Source organism: Nerophis ophidion, linkage group LG28 (assembly GCF_033978795.1).
Source record: "Nerophis ophidion isolate RoL-2023_Sa linkage group LG28, RoL_Noph_v1.0, whole genome shotgun sequence".
In the NCBI taxonomy this organism is placed as follows: domain Eukaryota; kingdom Metazoa; phylum Chordata; class Actinopteri; order Syngnathiformes; family Syngnathidae; genus Nerophis; species Nerophis ophidion.
Genome location: NC_084638.1, coordinates 15,316,480 through 15,341,733, shown reverse-complemented (window position 1 = coordinate 15,341,733; position 25,254 = coordinate 15,316,480). Strand labels below are relative to the sequence as shown.

General features: G+C 41.4%; 1 protein-coding gene across 3 annotated transcripts; it reads left to right on the top strand.

Moving 5' to 3' along the window:
- The first annotated feature begins 1,918 nt into the window (after window positions 1-1,918).
- On the top strand, window positions 1,919-25,112 carry LOC133545323 (gastrula zinc finger protein XlCGF57.1-like). 3 transcript variants are annotated; one of them, XM_061890788.1, is made up of 4 exons: window positions 6,760-7,174; window positions 7,608-7,712; window positions 14,472-14,690; window positions 23,706-25,112. In XM_061890788.1, exons 1-4 carry the CDS (start codon window positions 7,066-7,068, stop codon window positions 24,857-24,859), a joined length of 1,587 nt encoding a protein of 528 aa, XP_061746772.1. In that variant the 5' UTR covers window positions 6,760-7,065; the 3' UTR covers window positions 24,860-25,112. The 3 variants fall into 3 exon arrangements, with proteins under 3 accessions (XP_061746775.1, XP_061746772.1, XP_061746774.1); XM_061890791.1 differs by lacking the exons at window positions 6,760-7,174; window positions 7,608-7,712 and adding an exon at window positions 1,919-1,946; XM_061890790.1 differs by lacking the exon at window positions 7,608-7,712 and having other exon boundaries at window positions 6,763-7,174.
- The last annotated feature ends 142 nt before the right edge of the window (window positions 25,113-25,254 follow it).

Genomic DNA, 25,254 nt, shown 5'->3' with positions numbered 1-25,254 from the left:
AGAGAGAGAGAGAGAGAGAGAGAGAGAGAGAGAGAGAGAGACCATGCGAATCACTGTGTGAGGTAGGGAACGTTAGCCAACAACAATTTGTTAATTACATTATTTTGATTTTGATTTGACTCAAACTGTAACTCCTAGATGGATATCAGAAAGTTATTCGCCCGCAGTAGAAAAGAAGCAGCAGGAATGAGAGATGTAAGTGAAATCCTAGATAGCAAGGCAACATCATTGTCTTGAGTTGATGCTGCTAAGTTAGCTAACGTTATTCCTTGTATCAAGACAAACATATTCATTTTCTGTACGAGCTGTCGGGGCAATTTCCAATGAACATGAAACATAATGTTGGTTATTGTCTGCTGGTTCTGCATCAATGATGATTTGGAGTAAGAATTTGTGTGAGTTGAGTGCTTCTCAAATGGTTTATCTTCAGGAAGAAAAACATTTTTCCATATCATCAAATTTTTAAATCATTCAAGTTTATTTCACAGAAAAATAGCACAGTAGACATGTCTTGTTAATCGGTGTGACTGACTAAAATAATCTTGTTTTTTCACCAGAAAAATGGCTACAGCTAAAGCATCTGGTTTTGTTTCCAGAAAAAAAAGTAACATTTCTGTATTTGTTTTCAGAAAGATGGCTGAAAATATCGGGTTTTGTTGCCCCATTTAGATTTTTTTCAAATATATTTCCATATCTGTCCTGAGTCCTGCTCCAACTTGTTAGTCGGTTTGCCTTTTGCTAAAATACTCACTAATAGTCACTAGAAAAAAGGCTAAAAATATCTGGTTTCGTTGCCACAATTTGAGTTTTTTCTCCCTAAACTTTGTTTTTTTTTCATGCACACATCTGACTGCGACTCACTGAAAATGACACACAATCCACTTTTATGTCAGGAGCCAGCAGTTGGGAACCACTGGTCAACTGTATAACAGTTACTGTAATATTTCCATGTCTGTCCAGAGTGATTGACCACTTTGTAAAAATGAAAAGGAGACACAGTTTACTTCTCAGAAAATGATTCCCTAAACAGACACACAACAGTTGTTCATTTATTCTACTACTGTGGCTTTATTGTTTTGTGTATATTTGATAGTTTTGTGTATCTGAAATAGGATTAGCCACATTGCCATAAATGGAAATTAAATAATATAAAAGAACCCAGAGATGTAGGGGTGCTTTATTTTTTGTTTTACTTTTGTAGATGTTAAATTTGCAGATGATTACTGCAATATATATTTAAAAAAGATTCATTGCTCTTCCTTTTTGCTTTTACCAGTAGCAGTTTAGAAGTCCGGAGTAAAAAAGTGCACAAGTAGGTCAAATGCATTAGTTAATTTCAGGTGGTTAATCAAAGATCCATACAACATAATCTGATATGATTTCATAGTTTAAAGCACTATTTATGTATTTTTTATGATAAATAAGTGCTAAAAATGTTTTTGCTTGCGCGCTTTGCAAGCTCAAATTAATTATTTGTGCCCCAGCTGTGCCCCAGTACAGTATTAGGTCTAGCGACGCCCCTGGTTTGATGTATGACGACAGGAACTCTTGGTCAGGACAGAGAACCTCCTTTGGCAGTGACAGGCAGCAGACTGCAGAAAAATGGCATTTCCCCCACTTAAATAGCCCATAGCCCCGCCCACTAGCTGGGACCAATTTGACAGGGGAAATTTTGGTTATTTTGTAAATTTAACCATAAATAACCATCAGATGTCTAAAAAGTATTCACATAGTACGTTTGCATTTTTAAAGCAGTCACTTTTTTCCACAGTGTATTCAGGTTTAGACAACACAACTTTCAAATGTCCAGTGTCCCTCAGCAACACCCAGCTCCTGACAATCATGGTTTGGCCCAAATTAGGCCTAATTGGTCAAAGCAGGTGTGCTCACCTACATAAAGCCTTCAGCCCCACCCTGACTCTTTTATCCAGACATGCAGAGCCATGGTGAGTGACAGCTTACAATTTGTTTGTTGAGCATGCTTTCCACTGACTAAAAAAAAATGTGCATGGTTTGAGAGGAAGCCAAAGTTCAAACAGTGACAGTGTGGGGTCAAACTGTCACATCTTATTTAAACGGCGATAGCAGGTCCATTTTATGTGTCATACTTGATCATTTTGCGATATTGCCATATTTTTGCTGAAAGGATTTAGTAGAGAACATCCACGATAAAGTTCACAACTTTTGGTCGCTAATAAAAAAGCCCTGCCTCTACTGGAAGTCGCAGACGATGACGTCACATGTAGATTGCTCCTTATATATTCACATTGATTTTAATGGGAGCCTCCAACAAAAACAGCTATTCCAACCGAGAAAATGACAATTTCCCCATTAATTTGAGCGAGGATGAAAGATTTGTGTTTGAGGATATTGATAGCGACGAACTAGGAAAAAAAACAAACAATCGCAATCGCGTTGCATTGAGACTGATTCATATGGCGCAGTGGGAGAGTGGCCGTGCGCAACCCGAGGGTCACTGGTTCAAATCCCACCTAGTACCAACCTCGTCACGTCCGTTGTGTCCTGAGCAAGACACTTAACCCTTGCTCCTGATGGGTGCTGGTTAGCGCCTTGCATGGCAGCTCCCTCCATCAGTGTGTAAATGTGTGTGTGAATGGGTAAATGTGGAAGTAGTGTCAAAGCGCTTTGAGTACCTTGAAGGTAGAAAAGCGCTATACAAGTTCAACCCATTTATTTATTTATATGTTTTTAGAGACATTTACTAGGATCATCCCGCGACCCCGAAAGGGAATAAGCGGTAGAAAATGGATGGATGGATGGATTACTAGGATCATTCTGGGAAATCCCTGATCTTTCTATTGTGTTGCTAGTGTTTTAGTGAGTTTAACAGTACCTGATAGTCGGAAGTGTACGTCCACGGCCGGGTGTTGACGCGCAGTGTCTCAGGGAAGTCGACGGCAGCTGTACGGGAGGCACAAGCTCAGCTGATATCCGGTAAGAAGCGACTTTTTAACCACAATTTTCTCACCGGAACTTGCTGGTTGACATTCGGTTAGGATCCATGTCCGCTGTGATCCATACTAAAGTTTCACGTCTGTGAATTTTAAACAAGGAATCACCGTGTGTTTGTGTGGCTAAAGGCTAAAGCTTCCCAACTCTGTCTTTCTACTTTGACTTCTCCAATATTAATTGAACAAATTGCAAAATATCAGCAACACAGATCTCCAAAATACTGTGTAATTATGCCGTTAAAGCAGACTATTTTTAGCTGTGTGTATGTGCAGCGCTCACATTCATAACAGCCCGTGACGTCTATATTACTAATTACTAAATTACAATTTTAAATATCCCGCTGAGTTTGTTGTTGAAAACGTCGCGTAATGATGACGCGAATGATGACGCGTGTTTGTGACGTCACCTGTTGTAGCGGACATATTAGCCCAGCTCCACTTATGGCTAAAAGTCGTGTCTTTTCATCGCATAATTACACAGTAACTTGGATATCTATGTTGCGTAATCTTTTGCAATTTGTCCAATTAATAATGGAGATTATAAAGAATAATTCTGTTGGTGGAAAGCGGTGGATTGCAGCTGCCTTTAGCAACACAAACACAGCCGTTGTTTCTTTGTTTGTTGTGAAGCTTTAACACAGAGCAGTCAAGCGAACATGTTTCTCTACGTCAACCAGCCAGTTTTTGGATGGGAAATTTGTGATATTAAGTCCGCTCTTACCGGAGGCTTCAGTGGATTATGGGACCTCATCCTGCAGCTCAAAAAGGCAGCTGTGATCTTGGCTCCTCGGGTTCTCTCAAAGACACTGGCGTTCACCGCAGCCCTCCGACTTTCAGGTATGACTTTATAATCTCACTAAAACACTATTAACACAATAAGCAGATAAGGGATTTTCCTAGAATTATCCTAGTAAATGTGTCTAATTATATCTGAAACGCTCCCACTGCCGCCGCCTGGAGCCGTCACCTTTTTTTTTTTTTTTTTTTTAGTGCTTTACTCTAACTTTCCTTATCCACAAATCTTTCATCCTCGCTCAAATTAATGGGGAAATCGTCGCTTTCTCGGTCCGAATAGCTCATGCTGCTGGATGCTATGATGCAAGGGAATAAGCGGTAGAAAATGGATGGATGGATGGATGGATGTGAGGAGCCCTACAACCCGTGACGTCACGCGCACATCGCCTGCTACTTCAGGTACAGGCAAGGCTTTTTTATTAGCGACCAAAAGTTGCGAAATTTATCGTGGATGTTCTCTACTAAATCCTTTCAGCAAAAATATGCCAATATCGCGAAATGATCAAGTATGACACATATGATGGACCTGCTATCCCCTTTTAAATAAGAAAATCTCATTTCAGTAGGCCTTTAAATGGCTCCGACGGATATAATGTCATGTAATAGGACTTCAAAATTATTTATGTTAAAATAAAAATGTATTTGCTAACCAGTTCTACTTCTGTGTATTTATTGTATTTTTATTCAACAATTAAACATACATGAACAATGTATAGACACATTAAGGTACTTTCAATACAATATGAGTCAGTGTTATTTTATTATTTTACTCAGCAATATAAAACACATCACATTAAATCCAATAGGGACGGCGTGGCGCAGTGGAAGAGTGGCTGAGCGCAACCCGAGGGTCACTGGTTCAAATCCCACCTAGAACCAACCTCGTCACGTCCGTTGTGTCCTAAGCAAGACACTTCACCCTTGCTCCTGATGGGTGCTGGTTGGCACCTTGCATGGCAGCTCCCTCCATCAGTGTGTGAATGTGTGTGTGAATGGGTAAATGTGGAAGTAGTGTCAAAGCGCTTTGAGTACCTTGAAGGTAGAAAAGCGCTATACAAGTACAACCCGTTTATCATTTATCAATCCTTGTACAAACAAAACCGGTTAAAGGCCTACTGAAAGCCACTACTACCGACCACTCAGTCTGACAGTTTATATATCAATGATGAAATATTAACATTGCAACACATGCCAATACGGCCTTTTTAGTTTACTAAATTGCAATTTTAAATTTCCCGCGAGTTTCTTGTTGAAAACGTCACGGAATGATGACGCGTACGCGTGACGTCACGGAATGTCAGGAAATATTAGCGCTGCACCACTAGCGGCTAAAAGTCATCTGCTTTAACCGCATAATTACACAATATTTTGGACATTTGTGTTGCTGAATCTTTTGCAATTTGTTCATTTAATAATGGAGACTATAAAGAACAATGCTGTTTGTGGAAAGCGGTGGATTCCAGCTGTCTTTAGCACCGATACACAGCCGGTGTTTCTTTGATTGTTTTGAAGCAGAGCGGTCAAGCGAACATGATTTCTTTACGTCAACCAGCATGTTTATGGATGGGGAAATTGTGATATATATCTTACCGGAGACATCAGTGGATTATTCGTCGTCCTGCAGTTGCTGTTTAAAAGGCAGCTGTGAGTTTGGCTTCTCTCTGAGACACTGCATCTTCACCGCGGCCATCCGACCTCGAGGTATTTCTTTACAATCTTTAAAATCTCACTAAAACACTGTTAAAACAATAAGCAGATAAGGGATCTTCTATCCTAGTAAATGTTACAATTACATCTGAAATGCTCACACTGCCCCAGCCCGGAGCCGTCGCTTTTTTTTTCTTTTTTTTTTTTTTTTTCTAGTCCTTCACTATCAATATCCTAATTCACAAATCTTTCATCCTCGCTCAAATTAATGGGGAATTTGTCGCTTTCTCGGTCCGAATTGCTCTTACTGCTGGTGGCTCCAATTATAAACAATGTGATTATGTGTGGAGCCCTGCAACTCGTGAAATCACGCGCACATACTTCCGGTAAAGGCAGGGCTTTTCTATTAGCGACCAAAAGTTGTGAACTTTATCGTGGATGTTCTCTACTAAATCCTTTCAGCAAAAAATATGGCAATATCGCGAAATGATCAAGTATGACACATAGAATGGACCTGCTATCCCCGTTTGAATAAGAAAATCTCATTTCGGTAGGCCTTTAAAGAGAGTAGAAGTAAATATGACAGACCATTCGAATAAGATTCAAATTAAAATAAATATTAATAAATAAACTTGTGCTTGAACATGCTTATTTAAAACCACTTAAATTATTCCAATAAATGTAATAATTCAAGTGTTTTTTCAAATTTTGTACTATCCTCCAATATTAAATTACTAAATTGAAATCATTAACACAATGTGAGAATTTGGATTTCACTTTAAGAAAGAGTATTTTGTTTATGAGAGCAAATGTTTCACACTTTATAAAAATTGAAATTAATTCACGACACGATCCACGCATGCGCGAAGACTAGGTCACTTCCTGGACTTACAATTTATTTTATGACAGAGCTCCTGTGACATCACGTTTTGTGATAGCTGAATGTTTTATTAATGTTTTGCATAAAAATACATTATCTAGGAGTAAAAGGGAACAACATTAAAAACATTTGGATGGGTAAGTTTAAATAAAGCAGACAGTAGTATCGCTACAATTTCTACCACTTTCACTCTTGTCATTGCAATGAATGTCGCACGGGGGCGCCACTGAACCCCATCATTAAAGCTTTGTTTGATATACCCTGAAATGTATTTTTGAGAAACAATACACTGTTTTATATCACATTGTTATTCAAATAAATATTACAGCAAAGAAAAGCATGGTAACAATGACAGCAGGCAATATCTTATATAGCGCTTCCTTTGTCGTCCACTCGATTATGACGTCATTTCCAGCTTCCGGGGTAAACGGAAACAAAGCAGAATAGGAGTACTGCCTTGTAACGTCAAGCTGGACGGAGCAAGACGCGAGCAAGACGCGAGCAAGACGCTAATAAGTCAGTCTTATTATTTGTTATCCAGTTTGAAATATTTACGTCGTAAAAAATACACATTTGATTCTTTTTTTCAGGATAAAGTCGTCTTGATGCGCTAGAAGCACTGTGCCGCTTCTCGTGCTATCTTTGCTTGTTAGTTAGCTTAGCTGGCTAGTTAGCTTAGCTTGTTAGCTGCTAACAAAGAGACGCAGACGTTATCAACACATCGCTAAGTAGAGATCGAATGTGAGTGTAAAGTCTTGTGATTGTGTGAAAATGTGCGAAAGAACAATAGCAAAGTATGAGGAGGAACTTTGCCCAACAAAAGAGGAGAAGGAGCGACATCAAGTTTTCAAGAAACATCAAGTTGTGTTACACAGACCAGGTTTGTTTACTTCTTACTCACACATCTTTACTAACTTTATATTTCATTTTTAACACTTTTCTTCAATAGGAAGATGCTTTGTCTTGTGAGGATGATGCAATGCTTTGATTTAGATTTTTCATGAAAACGAGACAGTTTGAGGTTGATGTTCCTCTGTTTGGAACAATGTGTGATTGATTGATTGAAGGAGTTATGAGAAGTTTGCTGGGGGAGGGTACACTTTCATCACGGTACACATTCACTGCTACAAGGAAGCCTGACCTTGGTTTTGTTGAATTATTTTTTTTAACTTACACATAACACAGTACTATGTAGAAAGTATACACAAATACTGCAAGAAAGTAAATGGAAATATAATTTCAAATAGGTAAAAGGCTATGTATATTTCCAGTTACGAGTACCCGTAACCTGTAATGTGCTTTCTTTTTGATAGGGAGTTCCTCATTTTGGTGGTATTGCAGGCAAACAAATTCAAACCTTTTTTGGAGTGAAATCTGGGTTGAATGTGATGTGTACAACTACCTCTGGTGTTATAATGGTGAATATATTTTGAAGTATCTGGACAGGTACATGGGTATTTTAGTAGTATGGTGTATCTTGTACACTAGACCAGGGTTGCCCATTACGTCGATTGCGATCGACTGGTCGATCTCGGAGGGTGTTTCAGTCGATCTCAAGCCAGGCATTAAAAAATAGACATAAAAATGAGCAATCATCAATCATACCAAGACTTCACTTTTGTCAGTTGTTTGACATTCTCGTCACCCGAGGATCTTGTGAGATGACGCTAGCTGCTGCGAGCTCATATTTAAGAAAAAAATCACTAACAGGGCGGACGCAGAGAAACACATTTTATTTCTAGAGACTCCGTACCTACTGTCAAAACTCTAAAGACCGACTGCACAGTTCCTGTCTTCACCATAAAAGACCTGTTTCATCCTGCCTGTGCTAACAAAATAAGAGTCTCAGAAAGCTAGCGTGCACAAGCTAGCAAGCTACGGAGTTTGATGCCAATGTATTTCTCCCCCGCCCTCAGCGACCGCTTTCTCACTTGCTTGCCCACCCGCACACTCACTGACGTCACTCACCTGCTGCCAGACATTAAAGGGCCACACACATATGCTACTCTCATAACAAAGTGTTTAAAAAGGAGTATGCAAGTTGGACAAATGAGATGCCAAATCCAACCACTTTCATGTGGTATTAGACAGAAAGGAGGACTTTTTTTTTCCTCCATTTGAAAATGCGGACGTTATCAGCACCACTGTCTAATTTCAATGAATGCAAGTCATCAGAATCAAATACACCAACTTATATTCTTGTCTTCATGAAAGAAAGGAATCTATGTGTGTTAAACATGCTTGTATTATCATTAAACACCATTAACTTGTTAACAAAAATGTCTCTTTCATAAATAAATAAATATAAATTATAAATAGGAATGAGGTAGATCTCCTCGACTTGGTCAATTGAAAAGTAGCTCGCCTGCAGAAACAGTGTGAGCGCTCCTGCACTAGACCAACTGCAAGAAGATGTACTCTGTCACCTACCAAGAGCCTCCCCATGTTAAAGAAATGGTTGGCGGAAATGTGAGCCTGAGATGGACGGTTGAGTAGAAGCCCAATCATTTGGTTTTGGGCTGTCTGGAGTTTGTTTTTCAGGGCTAGTAACGCGTCACTGTGCCAAACATGAACTCCGTAGTCAAAGTGGGGTTAAATGAGCGCTCGTGTTAGAGACTTAAATGTATTTCTACCCACTAGTGGGGTGATCCTACGATATAAGAAGTAAGGTTGTACGATTTACCTGTATTGGTAAAGTACCGTGATACTATCCATCCATCCATTTTCTACTGCTTGTCACTTTTGGGGTTGCGGGGGTTGTTGGAGCCTATCTCAACTGCATTAATCATATTCGGTACTATACCGCCTCTAAAAAGTACTACTTCTATGTTTACATCAAAATGTTTTGCCATCACATCTTCTTTGGTTTTTTTATTTTTATTTATTTATATTATGTTTATAAACTCAAGAAACATGTCCAGTGACATATTTCCTGAGTTCTTTGTTCATGTGTCACTGGACACATGAGGACTTTGAATAGGACCATTATATGAACCTGTAACTACTTGGTATCAGATTGATACCCAAATTTGTGGTATCATCCAAAACTAATGTAAAGTATCCAAACAACAGAAAAAATAGTGATTATTACATTTTAACAGAAGTGTAGATCGAACATGTTTTAAAGGGGAACAGTATCACAATTTCAGAAGGGTTAAAACCAATAAAAATCAGTTCCCAGTGACTTATTTTATTTTTCAGTTTTTAAAAATGTTTTACCCATCATGGAATATCCCGAAAAAAGGCTTTAAAGTGCCTGATTTTCGTTATCTGTAAATCCACCGTCCATTTTCCTGAGACGTCACATCGTGACGCCAATACAAACAAACATGGCGGATAGAACAGCAAAATATGGTGACATTAGTTTGGATTCAGACTCGGATTTCAGCAGCTTAAGCGATTCAACAGATTACGCATGTAATGAAACGGATGGTTGGAGTGTGGAGGCAGATAGTGAAAACGAAATTGAAGAAGAAATTTAAGCTATTGAGCGAACTATTGAAGCTATTCGGCGATCGCCTTCTAACCAACGATTGCATCTTTTGACCACTGGAGCAACTTAAATCTGTCCATTGGTGAGTGTTTGTTTGGCATTAAATGTGGGTGGAGGGAAAGACTGGATGCAAATATAACTACAAACGTACATACAGCTAGCCTAAATAGCATGTTAGCATCGATTAGCTGGCAGTCATGCCATTACCAAATATGTCTGATTAGCACATAAGTCAATAACATCAACAAAACTCACTTTTGTGATTTCGTTGACTTTATCGTTGGAAATGCATCTGCTTTGATTGTCGCAGGATATCTACACATTCTTGCCATTTCTGCCATGTTAGCATGGATTAGCATGCCGTGCTAATCGATGCATACTCCACGTAAGACAACTTGAATCCGTCCCTGATCGTGTTGTTAGACCTTCCGACAACACACCGACGAGGCATGATGTCTCCAAGGTACGGAAAACAGTCGAAACGGAAAATAACAGAGCTGATTTGACTTGTGTGTGTAATGGCGGATTGCTTCCCATTGTAACGTCACGGGTGAAAGGTCATCGCTCCAACAGCCAACATTTGAAAGGCGTTTAAATCGCCAAATTCACCCTTTTAGAGTTCAGAAATCGGTTAAAAAACATATGGTCTTTTTTCTGCAACATCAAGGTATATATTGATGCTTACATAGGTCTGGTGATAATGTTCCCCTTTAACAGAAAATAAGCAGATATTTACAGTCCATGAACAAGTAGATTAATAATCAATATTTTACCACTTGTCCTTAATAATTTTGACCTAATAATACAATATAAATGACACAATATGTTACTGCATATGTCAACAGACTAAATTAGGGAGCTTTTGTTTGTTTACTTACTACTAAAAGACAAGTTGTCTTGTATGTTCACTATTTTATTTAAAGGCCTACTGAAAGCCACTACTACCCACCATGCAGTCTGATAGTTTATATATCAATGATGAAATATTAACATTGCAACACATGCCAATACGGCCTTTTTGGTTGACTAAATTGCAATTTTAAATTTCCCGGGATTTTCTTCTTGAAAACGTCGCGTAATGATGACGTGTACGCGTGACGTTACGGGCTGTTAGGAAATATGAGCGCTGCACACACACACACACACAGCTAAAAGTCGTCTGCTTTAACGGCATAATTACACAGTATTTTGGAGATCTGTGTTGCTGAATCTTTTGCAATTTGTTCAATTAATATTGGAGAAGTTACAGTAGAAAGATGAAGTTGGGAAGCTTTAGCCTTTAACCACACAAACACACGGTGATTCCTTGTTTAAAATTCCCGGAGGTGAAACTTTACCATGGATCACAGCGGTCAAGGGAACATGCATCCCGACCAAATGTCAACAAGCCGGTTTCGGTGAGAAAATTGTGGTAAAAAGTCGCTTCTTACCGGAGATCAGCTGAGCTTGCCCCGTCAATAAAGCTGCCGTCGACTTCCCTGAGACATTGGCGTCAAGACACCCGTGGACACACCCCTCCGACTATCAGGTACTGTTAAACTCACTAAAACACTAGCAACACAATGGAAAGATAAGGGATTTCCCAGAATGATCCTAGTAAATGTCTCTAAAAACATCTGAATCCGTCCCAATGCAATCGCGTTTTTTTTTTTAGCTTGTTTTTGTTTGTTTTTTCTAGTCCGTCGCTTTAAATATCCTCACACGCGAATCTTTCATCCTCGCTCAAATTAATGGGGAAATTGTCGTTTTCTCGGTCCGAATAGCTCTTTTTGTTGTAGGCTCCCATTAAAAACAATGTGAAGATGTGAGGAGCCATCAACATGTGACGTCATCGTCTGTGACTTCCTGTAAAGGCAGGGCTTTTCTGTTAGCGGCCGAAAGTTGCGAACTTTATCGTGGATGTTCTCTACTAAATCCTTTCAGCAAAAATATGGCGAAATGATCAAGTATGACACATAGAATGGACCTGCTATCCCCGTTTAAATAAGAAAATCTCTTTTCAGTAGGCCTTTAAGGACAAGCTTGCAATAATAAACATATGCTTAATGTACCCTAGATTTTTTTGTTAAAATAAAGCCAATAATGCACTTTTTTGTGGAATTGAAAAGTATCAAAATACATTTTGGTACCAAAATTTTGGTATCGGGACAACACTAGTAAGAACCGAATTTGACGGTTGATTCTTTGACTACCTTAGTAGTCATTTTTCACTGGAGAGATTAGTCTCTATGATGCAGCCAAAATAGGTTATCTCATTTTTGTTTGTTATAATATTTTCACCCACTTAGATTGTGAAGTTATTTACTTTTCTGAGATTAGGATTTGACCCAAACACATGTGTACTTGCAAGCCCCAAGACGAGTCTTAATTTGCCAGTTTGTCATTGAAAGCCTTGCTAGTGTAGGTGTTAAGGATTGTAAATTTGCTTGTTTTGTGGCCGTCAGCCTCGGTTCTATGTTCTTTATAGGTACAGAAAACGATGGAATGATCACTTAAGCCGCATACAGTAGTTCCACTTGTGGTGATCTTAGACTGGTCAGAAGTAACAACGAGGTCTATGAAGGTTTAAAAGGACTCACTCACCCTGGGAGTTTGCTTAAAGGGTCTGGACAGATGTGTCGATGTAGGTGTTCTGACCCAGGTAGGTACACAGCCGTTTGGAAACAGTGCTGAAGAATATCTTTGCCTTGACGCACAGCAGGGAGATGATGCGGAACTGGTCTAGCTGGGTGGAGTTTTCCTCCTTCGGGATCCACACCCCTTCAGCTACTCTCCATTGTTCTGGGATCCTCCCTCTTCTCCAGAAGACTCGCAGGATTTTCCACAGACGCAGCAGGATTTTGGGACAGTTCTTATACACTTTGTATGAAGTGCCACTTGGTCCTGAAGCAGAGCGTGCCCTTGCTCTGCGGACAACCTCCCTGACTTCCTTTAGCTGCAGTTCTGACATGTCAAACTGCACCTCCGGTTCAGGGGGGTCTATGAGGATGTTACACTCTCCCAACTCCTGCTCTCTTGCGGGGTCGCTGTACGTCTGCTTCAGATGTTGGTCTATGTCTTCCTGCGAGGAGGCAAGTTTACCACTGCGCTTCTGCCCCAACAAATCCTTAGTGAACTTGAAGGGGTTGGAGATAAAGGCAGCACGCTTGCGTGCCCTCTCACGGCGTCGCCTCCGATGCCACTCAGCCCGGCGAAGAACCCTGATCTTATTCCGCAGGATGCACATTAGCTGGGCCAGGCCAATACGTTCCTTATCTCCGGCCTTCTTGTATTGGGACTTCAGTGCTTTCATCTCCTGCCTGATGTTGTGGATCCTCACAGCTCTTTGATTCTTTGAGTACGTTGTTCCGGAGCTTTTCTTCTCCTCCTCGCCGAATCGTTCAGCAGCGATACTGACAATGATTGTTGTCATAGCTTGGAGCTTCCCGTCAGCCTCTCCCTTTACCGTCGCCTCCAGAATTTGGTCGACATCGTCATCGAACTGCTTCCACAATGAGGTCATGCTAGCTGCTGGCCATTTGATCCGCCTCCTGTCAGATTTGATGCTCAAGGGATTAGTTTCCAACACTTGGAGGTTCCGGGCACTATGGGGTGACTCCGGGCCTGGCTCCTCCTGCGTCTCACCAGGTTGCACCAGTTAATGAGCTAAGTGAGAAAATGTTGGTGGCACAGCCTAGTGAATGTTTTAAAAATGGGTGCATCCTTTCGGGACATATCTATGTTCCAGTCCCCAAGAAGATGTAAACCTGTATCAACATGTTTACACAAAACTCACACACTCACCAAATATGTTTTATTCTGTAATCAAATCTAAATAAAGTTATAATTTCACTCCCAGCCAACAAAATGACCACAAAAAAATATTCTGCATGATGACAAAAACATGAATGTCTTTTGAAGCTATTTTGGAATTTAATATTTTTATTTTCATGATATTGAAGTTATGGTAATGAATTTATCATTACAATATTATAGTTAAGTTTAGAGATAAAGTTTAGGTGTAATAGACCATATACACAATAAAATATTTATATACTTTACACCAGTGAGTGTAAAGTTAAGAATCCCACAATCAATGCTGCCTTTCCAAGTCTGTTTTTGTTCTCTCTTTTGAATTAATTGTAGTGACTGGGATAGGAGGAAGTATTTCCTGGGTATTTATTGGTTGTTTTGCCACACACTTTTAACACAACACACAAAAAAGAACACACATAATGTCATTGTGTTAACAGTGTCCATCCATCCATCCATTTTCTACCGCTTATTCCCTTTTGGGGTCGCGGGGGGCGCTGGCGCCTATCTCAGCTACAATCGGGCGGAAGGCGGGGTACACCCTGGACAAGTCGCTACCTCACCGCAGGGCCAACACAGATAGACAGACAACATTCACACTCACATTCACACACTAGGGCCAATTTTAGTGTTGCCAATCAACCTATCCCCAGGTGCATGTCTTTGGAAGTGGGAGGAAGCCGGAGTACCCGGAGGGAACCCACGCATTCACGGGGAGAACATGCAAACTCCACACAGAAAGATCCCGAGCCTGGATTTGAACCCAGGACTGCAGGAACTTCGTATTGTGAGGCAGACGCACTAACCCCTCTGCCACCGTGAAGCCCTTAACAGTGTCAGTCCAAAATTATTTCTATTCTCTCTTTATCTTATTTACTTATTTACCCAACAGATGTCCATCAGCCCACTCATATTAAAGAGGAAGAGGAGGATCCACAGCCCCCCCACATTAAAGAGGAAGAGGAGGAAGTGTGGATCACTCAGGAGGAAGAGTGTCTTCTAGGGCAGGAGGAGGCTGATCTCAGCAAGTTTCCACTGACTGTTGTCTCTGTGAAGACTGAAGAGCATGAAGACAAACCACCTGAGTCCTCACAGCTTCATCACAGTCCAAGTAAGCACAACATCCACATATCATTTTATTCTCAGGGCATTCAATCCATCACAACTGGACTCCTCACTTTGTCTTACAAGACTTTTGTCCTCTCATCCAAGTAGGCTTCATTACTTCATGCTCATAGACTTAAAATCTTAAATCCAATCATTGGAATTTAGAGGGAAACTGCACTATGTGGGGAACTTTTGTATTTCGTTCACAAGACATGAGGATGTATATATATATTTTTTTTAAATCACATTCTAACTCATAAATGTAAATAAAAGTCCACTTGCAATGGAGCCAGTGGGAGGTCATCTATAACCATCCAAAAAGCGCCAACAATACTCCATTTGCATTTCGTGGCTTGAATACCAACCAAGTATTAGTGATATTAGGGACGGCGTGGTGCAGTGGGAGAATGGCCGTGCGCAACCCGAGGGTCCCTGGTTCAAATCCCACCTAGTACCAACTTCGTCACGTCCGTTGTGTCCTGAGCAAGACACTTCACCCTTGCTCCTGATGGATGCTGGTTGGCGCCTTGCATGGCAGCTCCCTCCATCAGTGTGTGAATGGGTAAATGTGGAAGTAGTGTCAAAGCGCTTTGAGTACCTTGAAGGTAGAAAAGCGCTATACAAGTACAACCCATTTATCATTTATATTGTTATTATAAGTGCTAACGCAGACAAACTATTTATAGCTTGTGTGTCTATGTTGACATCACCGGCTGGGGAGCTCCTTCCTCACCTCGGTGCTGAAAGATTATTCCAGATCATGAATCCTGCCTCTCACCTGGATAGTAGGAGGATGAGGACGTACTCTGACAAGTTGGTACCCTTTGACAGCCAATTTAGAACCGGCAATGGCGAACGACACAAAAAGATGCTTAGCTTCACCCGCCTTTTCCGTGCGACGATTATGAGTCATTCTTCATCCAAACGGGAAGATAACTCAATTTTATCAGTCTGTGTCATAGTGACAGCAGACTTTGTTACAGTATGTGATGTTTTATTATGTTTGTTGGCTCTCAGGAAGTCTGCAGTGTTTAATATTCAGTGATGTTGTTAAAAAAAAAAGCAAATGTGATGCATTTTTTAATTGATTCCCTAATGAGCAAAAATAGGTATATATTACATCTTTTTAAAAATGCACCTGTTACTAAATGACATATATACCTACTGCATGTACATAAAACCATAATAGAGGTTTTTGGATGCTTTTTTAAGTCCTTTGTAGGCAGAATAGTGCAACTCTAATAGCCTCTATAGTAAGCAGACTTTTGATCGCATTTATTTACTATTTAGAATGGATTAAAAGGAATAAACATATGTGTTCCTGATAGGCAAAAAACAAAGTGAATTCCTTTTAAGTGAAATTAAGTATATTTATTTAGTGCTTTTCTCTAGTGACCCAGAGCGCTTTACAGAGTGAAAACCATGATCTAAGTTACATTTAAACCAGTGTGGGTGGCACTGGGATCAGGTGGGTAAAGTACCTTGCCCAAGGACACAACGGCAATGACTAGGATCAAACCTGGAACCGTCTAGTTGCTGGCACGGCCTCTTTACCAACCGACCCACGCTGGCCTTAGAATGTATTAAATTCTATCAAAATCGTAAATGCATCCTAGAAATGTTCTAATAATTCCTTTAACAAAATTTTTATTTGAGAACTTTATAATGTAACGTGTTTCTATCTACACTTCTGTTAAAATCTAACAGTCCCTTATTCTTCTCTTTTCTTAAAATGTAATAAGCACTTGTTTTGTTGTTTGATACTTTAAATTTAAGAGCTTTCGCAGGATTTCTGTGGATCATTAAAAATCATTAAAAGTCATTCAATGGACATTGCCTAAATTATGGCCTTAAATGGTATTAAAAAGCATTAAATACGATGTCCAGAGTTTTGGGTTGTTTCTTCGACACAGAGGGAATTTGGAACGAGCCAGGCGTGAACGTGAGTACATGTTTATTTAACACTATTATTGAAAAAAAAGGTAAACAAAGGGCGCACACAAATGGCGGAGAACAAACTAAACTACAAAAACAAAGGACTCGAACAAAGGCTGTAAACTATAAACCTGAAAAAAAACACTTGCACTGTGGCATGAAAAAACAAAACTTGCACTGCAGCATAAACAACAAAAACTTACGTGGTATGGACAGCATAGTAAACCGAATAGCATGGCAGGAAGATAGATGAGGGATATGCGGGATCTGAAGGTAGGTGAAGTTGCCAGGATGAAGACAGAAAAAGAATGGCTTATATAATGACTATGATAATTAGAAACAGATGTGAGGGCTGAGGACAAGGGCGTGACTTGAGGCCAAGGTGAAAAATCTAAGAGTTGGCATGGAGACGAAAAGTGCAAAACAGAACTGAGAGTCCAAAAAACAAAACAAAACATGATCCATAGGCATGACAGAGGCATTAATATATTCATGCAATCGTAGGCCGGGATCGATATAAATGAAAATAAACCTAGCAACTTAGTTCTTGTTGTCATCAATACATTGCTATGTCTTTGTGTTTTCTTCTTGGTCTGTGGATTTTAAACTGGACTAAGAGGTCTCACTCTGTGCATCGCTCGCAGCACCTGAGCATGTTAATTCAATCGATCCAGTACGAAGTAATTACAGCCAGGGTCAGTATCGGTCATACCAATGTGGATACTGATATTTAAATCTTTCAAGATCATTGTATGAGTCCATTTTTGTTGGCAATTATAATCAGACAAAAACACCGGATGGTGGTGTTAGAATAAGTGATGCAAGTGATCACTTGCCTGTCTATACAGTGATCCAAATGAATAAGAAGCGATACTTACTAACAAAAAAACAAATAAATAACTTTGTTAGAATAAAATCCCCAGAAGCAGTGAAGGCATTCAAGGCTGATCTTTTAAATCAGGATTGGCAAAATAATTTTGTGGAGGATACTAATGAAGCATACGATACATTCCTGGATATATTTCTGACACTTTATGACCGTCATTGTCCATTGAGATAATATAAGCAAAATACTAAAACGAGGAAGAAACCATGGATAACAAAAGGTTTAGTAAAAGCCTGTAAAAAGAAAAATAGGCTTTACAAGCAATGTATTAAACATCAAACAAAAGAAATTGAGGACAAATATAAAAAGTATGAAAAACAGATGGACATGTATAATGAGGCTGCAACAAAAACTATTATGAACAATTGCTGCATAAACATAAAAATAATATCATTGAAAGTTGGAATGTGCTTAATACTATGATTAAAAAACCTAGAAATGAGGATTTTACAGCATATCTGGTAAAAGATGACAACTCAATTATTGAAAATACAGTAGAAAAAGCTGAGGAATTCAATAAGTTTTTTGTGAATGTTGGCCCAAATTTGGCTAAAATATACATTTTGATATGAATGATGACAAAAAGTTAAAGCGTGTATCTAACATTAAAAATTCTATGTTTCTTGGCCGAGTTTGTGAAAGTGATGTGTTAGAATTGGTCAGAAAGTATAAAAACAAAACATGTGCCGATGGTAACAACGTGGATATGTCACTTTTTAAAGAAGTGATGGATTGTGTCCTGAAGCCATCTACTTATATATGCAATAAATCTTTTTCAACTGGAACTTTTCCTGACAATATGAACATTTTTTAAGTTATTCCGATTTATAGAAATGGTGATAAGCATATGGTCTCAAGTTATAGATCTGTCTCTCTACTACCTCAATTTGCAAAGATTCTTGAGAAATTATTTGTAAATAGACTTGATAAGTTCATTGACAAACATGAGCTATTAAATGTCACATGGTGTTGGTGACGAACCCCAAGATGCAGAGATGACAGGCTTGGAAAATGAAAACATGGTTTTAATGTTCAAAAATAAGGCAAGGAAAACACGAACCAGAAACCAGCAAACAGTGACAGGAGTCGGATCCAGGGAATAGCTCTCAGCTTCCAAAAAAAGGCAGTCCAGAGCACAGAGCAAACAGCAAACGACAAACAATACTCCAGCACTCACTGGAGGGCAAGGCAGGTTTAAATAATGTATCTGATTAGTGCTCAGGCAGCAGGTGAGTGGGTGAACACTAATCATAAGCAGGTGAAAATAATAAGTAACCATGGTAACTAAAACAAACAAGGGTGCACAAAAAACAGGAACCGAAGGAGTCTTAGATTTAAAATAAAAAACATAATCCAGACCACAGATCATGACATTGAATGAGCATCAGTATGGCTTCAGGAGTAATCGATCAACGTCCCTAGTGGTGATGGACTTTGTAGAAAACATAGCTACAGGAATAGAAAAAAAAGCAACACACCTTTAGAGTATTTATTGACTCACATACAGTTTTTGACACAATCCATCATTTCTCACTTCTGCAAAAATGGTAAAACTATGGCATAATAGGTGTTTCACAACAGTGGTTAAGTAGTTATTTAAGTAATAGAGCTCAATATGTAAAAATTAATAAGACTAAATCCCAGCCAAGAACAGTAACTTGTGGGGTTCCACAAGGCTCGGTATTGGGACCTACTGTAAGTTATTTATACTTTATTTAAATGACATTTGTTCAGTATCTAATACATTGAAATGTATTATGTTTGCAGATGATACAAATGTATATTGTTCAGGAGAAGACTTGAAGTAATAGAGGTTGAGTTAATTCAGCTAAAAAATGGTTTGATATTAATAAGTTATCATTAAATGATAAGAAAACTAAATTTATGGTGTTTAGTGGTGCAAGGACAAATTGTGAAGCAAAACTAAAATCAAAAATCACGTGACAATTGATAGAGTATATGAAACTAAATTATTGGGAATAATAATTGATCATAAATAATGTTGGGAACCGCATATTGAATATATAAAGGGAAAAATATCCAAATTCGTTGCAATTCTTCATAAGGTAAGACACATGCTGAATAAGACATGTCTGTATATTTTTGTATTATTCTTTCATTTTTCATTATCTAACATATTGTGTTGAAGTTTGGGGAAATGTTTACAAAACAAATATAGAACCAACAATTCAACTTCAAAAAACGGTCATTAGATTAATGCAAAAAATGTGCTACTATGAACATACCAATCCATTATTTATAAGTTCTTATGTGTTAAAATTTTCAGAAATTGTGTTTTTAAAAACCTTGGAAATTATGTTTCGATTAAGAAAAACAGTCTTCCAGCTTGTATTCTTAGGTTATTTCAATTAAGAGGAGAAAACTATCATTTACGGGGAATATTGATTTTTGAAATAGGTAAAGTAAGAAGGAATTTAAAATGCAAATGTATTTTAATTTTAGGAGTTAAATGGTGGAACACGCTCAGTGATGAGTTGAAGACATGTAGTTCTCTCACTGGGTCCATGTGTACACTCTCAGTTACATTAACATTGAGCTGCTACCTTACCGTGGTAGAGGAGTTTGCGTGTCCCAGTGATCCTAGGAGCTATGTTGTCTGGGGGCTTTCATGCCCCCTGGTAGGGTCTCCCAAGACAAACAGGTCCTACTTGAGTGATCAGACAAAGAGCAGCTCAAAACTTCTATGGAATTACAACAAAATGGACTCAGATTTCCCTTGCCCGGACGCGGGTCACCGGGGCCCTGCTCTGGAGCCAGGCCTGGAGTTGGGGCACGATGGCGAGCGCCTGGTGGCCGGGCCTGCCCCCATGGGGCCTGGCCGGGCACAGCCCGAAGAGGCAACGTGGGTCATCCCTCCAATGGGCTCACCACTCATAGGAGGGGCCATAGAGGTCGGGTGCATTGTGAGCTGGGCGACAGCCGAAGGCAGGGCACTTGGCGGTCCGATCCTCGGCTACAGAAGCTAGCTCTTGGGACGTGGAACGTCACCTCACTGGGGGGGAAGGAGCCTGAGCTAGTGCGCGAGGTAGAGAAGTTCGGGCTGGATATAGTCGGACTCACCTCGACGCACAGCAAGGGCTCTGGAACCAGTTCTCTCGAGAGGGACTGGACCCTTTTCCACTCTGGCGTTGCCGGCAGTGAGAGGCAACGGGCTGGGGTGGAAATTCTCGTTGCCCCCCGGCTCAAAACCTGCACGTTGGAGTTCAACCCGGTGGACGAGAGGGTAGCTTCCCTCCGCCTTCGGGTGGCGGGACGGGTCCTGACTGTTGTTTGTGCTTTTGCACCAAACAGCAGTTCAGAGTACCCACCCTTTTTGGGTACACTCGAGGGAGTACTGGAAAGTGCTCCGCTGGGTGATTCCCTTGTCCTACTGGGAGACTTCAACGCTCATGTTGGCAACTACAGTGAAACCTGGAGAGGCGTGATTGGGAAGAATGGATCTAAACCCGAGTGGTGTTTTGTTATTGGACTTTTGTGCTCGTCACGGATTGTCCATAACGAACACCATGTTCAAACATAAGGGTGTCCATATGTGCACATGGCACCGGGACACCCTAGGCCGCAGTTCCATGATCGACTTTGTAGTTGTGTCATCGGATTTGCGGCCTCATGTTTTGGACACTCGGGGAAAGAGAGGGGCGGAGCTTTCTACCGATCACCACCTAGTGGTGAGTTGGCTGCGATGGTGGGGGAGGATGCCGGACAGACCTGGGTGGCCCAAACGCATTGTGAGGGTCTGCTGGGAACGTCTGGCAGAGTCTCCTGTCAGAGAGAGTTTCAATTCCCACCTCCGGAAGAACTTTGAACATGTCACGAGGGAGGTGCGAGACATTGAGTCCGAGTGGACCATGTTCCGAACCTCTATTGTCGAGGCGGCTGATTGGAGCTGTGGCCGCAAGGTTGTTGGTGCCTGTCGTGGCGGTAATCCCAGAACCCGTTGGTGGACACCAGCAGTGAGAGATGCCGTCAAGCTGAAGAAGGAGTCCTATCGGGTTCTTTTGGCTCATAGGACTCCGGAGGCAGTGGACGTGTACCGACGGGCCAAGCGGTGTGCAGCTTTAGCGGTTGCTGAGGCAAAAACTCGGACATGGGAAGAGTTCGGGGAAGCCATGGAAAACGACTTCCGGACGGCTTCGAAGCGATTCTGGACCACCATACGCCGCCTCAGGAAGGGGAAGCAGTGCACTATCAACACCGTGTATGGTGTGGATGGTGTTCTGCTGACTTCGACTGCGGATGTTGTGGATTGGTTGAGGGAATACTTCGAAGACCTCCTCAATCCCACCAACACGTCTTCCTTTGCTGAAGCGGTGCCTGGTCTTCCTTTGCTGAAGCGGTGCCTGGGGAATCTGTAGTGGGCTCTCCTATTTCTGGGGCTGAGGTTGCTGAGGTAGTTAAAAAGCTCCTCGGCAGCAAGGCCCCGCGGGTAGATGAGACCCGCCCGGAGTTCCTTAAGGCTCTGGATGCTGTGGGTCTGTCTTGGTTGACAAGACTCTGCAGCATCGCGTGGACATCGGGGGCGGTACCTCTGGATTGGCAGACCGGGGTGGTGGTCCCTCTCTTTAAGAATGGGGACCGGAGGGTGTGTTCCAACTATCGTGGGATCACACTCCTCAGCCTTCCCGGTAAGGTTTATTCAGGTGTACTGGAGAGGAGGCCACGCCGGATAGTCAAACCTCGGATTCAGGAGGAACAGTGTGGTTTTCGTCCTGGTCGTGGAACTGTGGACCAGCTCCATACTCTCGGCAGAGTTCTTGAGGGTGCATGGGAGTTTGCCCCAACCAGTCTACATGTGCTTTGTGGACTTGGAGAAGGCATTCGACCGTGTCCCTCGGGAAGTCCTGTGGGGAGTGCTCAGAGAGTATGGGGTACCGGACTGTCTTATTATGGCGGTCCGCTCCCTGTATGATCGGTGTCAAAGCTTGGTCCGCATTGCTGGCAGTAAGTCGGACTCGTTTCCAATGAGGGTTGGACTCCGCCAAGGCTGTCCTTTGTCACCGATTCTGTTCATAACTTTTATGGACAGAATTTCTAGGCGCAGTCAAGGCGTTGAGGGGTTCCGGTTTGGTGGCCGCAGGATTAAGTCTCTGCTTTTTGCAGATGATGTGGTCCTGATGGCTTCTTCTGGCCAGGATCTTCAGCTCTCCCTGGATCGGTTCGCAGCAGAGTGTGAAGCGACCGGAATGAGAATCAGTACCTCCAAGTCAGAGTCCATGGTTCTCGCCCGGAAGAGGGTGGAGTGCCATCTCCAGGTTGGGGAGGAGACACTGCCCCAAGTGGAGGAGTTCAAGTACCTAGGAGTCTTGTTCACGAGTGATGGAAGAGTGGATCGTGAGATCGACAGGCGGATCGGTGCGGCGTCTTCAGTAATGCGGACGTTGTATCGATCCGTTGTGGTGAAGAAGGAGCTGAGCCGGAAGGCAAAGCTCTCAATTTACCGGTCGATCTACGTTCCCATCCTCACCTATGGTCAAGAGCTTTGGGCCATGACCGAAAGGATAAGATCACGGGTACAAGCGGCCGAAATGAGTTTCCTCCGCCGTGTGGCGGGGCTCTCCCTTAGAGATAGGGTGAGAAGCTCTGCCATCCGGGAGGAACTCAAAGTAAAGCCGCTGCTGCTCCACATCGAGAGGAGCCAGATTAGGTGGCTCGGGCATCTGGTCAGGATGCCACCCGAACGCCTCCCTAGGGAGGTGTTTAGGGCACGTCCAACCGGTAGGAGGCCACGGGGAAGACCAAGGACACGTTGGGAAGACTATGTCTCCCGGCTGGCCTGGGAACGCCTCGGGATTCCCCGGGAAGAGCTGAACGAAGTGGCTGGGGAGAGGGAAGTCTGGGCTTCCCTGCTTAGGCTGCTGCCCCCGCGACCCGACCTCGGATAAGCGGAAGATGATGGATGGATGGATGGATTATACATGTGGGCCAATAGATAGAAATGCTGTTAAATGTAGCTTTGATGTGGCAAGCTACTTTTGCAGTGTAGCGTGTAGTGTAGCTTGCTTCAATTCTCTGAGGATAGCTTAGCTACATTTAATTGAGAGTAACTTGTAGCTTAGCTTACTGCATTTTCCAGGTCGCTTGCACATCACTATCTATTTGGCCTAGCTCACATGTGAATGGTTTGAATTCTGCAAACTTCAATACAGTAACACCTCATTTGTGTTCTATGTTCTGCAGACGTCCAGCAGGTGTCAGCAGAGAGTCGTGAAGAAATTCCCTCCAAGCAGCAGGAATGGAGCTCCAGTGTGGGACAGAAGGAGCTACAGGCCCCCTCCCACATTAAAGAGGAGCAGCTTCATGATGAAGATGGAGCTCAGTCCTTACAGCTTCATCACAGTCAAAGTGAGGAGAACAGAGTGGCGGAGCTTGTAAGTCAACACATCACAGAAGCTGATGGAGAGCATTGTGAAGATATAAAGTCAGAACCAGACAGCATCTTTGCTCCACTGTCAGACATGGACCACATGATGTCAGACTCTTCTGATCACAGTGACCACATCCAAAAACCTTTGGAGAGTAAAAATGACTCTAAAGGTGATACGAGACATCACACTAACAACAAACACTTTGACTGCCCTGAATGTGGGAAATCATTTAGATGGAAGAGTAATTTTACAGTACACAGGAGAACACATACCGGAGAGAAACCTTTTACATGCTCTGTTTGTAAGAAGAGTTTCTCCAGAAAGCCTGACTTGACCACACACATGAGAACACATACTGGAGTGAAACCCTTTACTTGCTCTGTTTGTAAGAAGAGTTTCTCCTCAAAGCAACAAATGACCGGACACATGAGGACACACACTGGGGAGAAACCTTTTCCTTGCTCTGTATGCAAGAAGAGTTTCTCCACAAAGCGTGTCATGACCACACACAAGAGAACACATATTGGAGAGAAACCTTTTACTTGCTCTGTTTGTAAGAAGAGTTTCTCCAGGAAACTTGACTTGACCACACACGTGAGGATTCACACTGGAGAGAAACCTTTTCTTTGCTCTGTTTGTAAGAAGAGTTTCTCCTCAAAGCTTGTCATGACCAGACACATGAGAACACACACTGGAGAGAAACCTTTTACTTGTTCTGTTTGTAAGAAGAGTTTTTCCAGAAAGCCTGACATGTCCACGCACATGAGAACACATACTGGAGAGAAACCTTTTACTTGCCCTGTTTGTAAGAAGAGTTTCTCAAGAAAGCAACCCATGACCAGTCACATGAGAACGCACACTGGAGAGAAACCATTTAGTTGCACCGTGTGTGCTAAGATGTTTGGGTATAAGTATCAGGTCAGTAAACACAAGTGTGTAACAGTCCTGGAAGATGCAGGTATTTAAAAACACTTAAACAAGGATTGTGCTAAATACACTTTAAAAACACAGCATGTTTAATATTAATGTATATTTGATGTTGTATGTAGTGCTCCTCATCTTCTAGTGCAATATGTTGTCCTGTACTTACTTTTTAAGTTGGGTGCATATATTGAATATTATATATGTAGCTACTTTTTTATTTTTTTCTCATCTTTGAAGAGAGGACATCTTATTATTTTCATTTGTTTTTGTGTCTTTTAAAATCAAAACAAATTTCCATTCCTTTCATTGATGTTATTATTCGTTAATAAGTATGAATGAATAAAATTATTAACAAAATGTGGACTCTGGTAGATCAGCAGCAGTAGTTAACATCATAGAAGTTAACTACTGCAAAATATCCACAAAGAAGAAAAAGT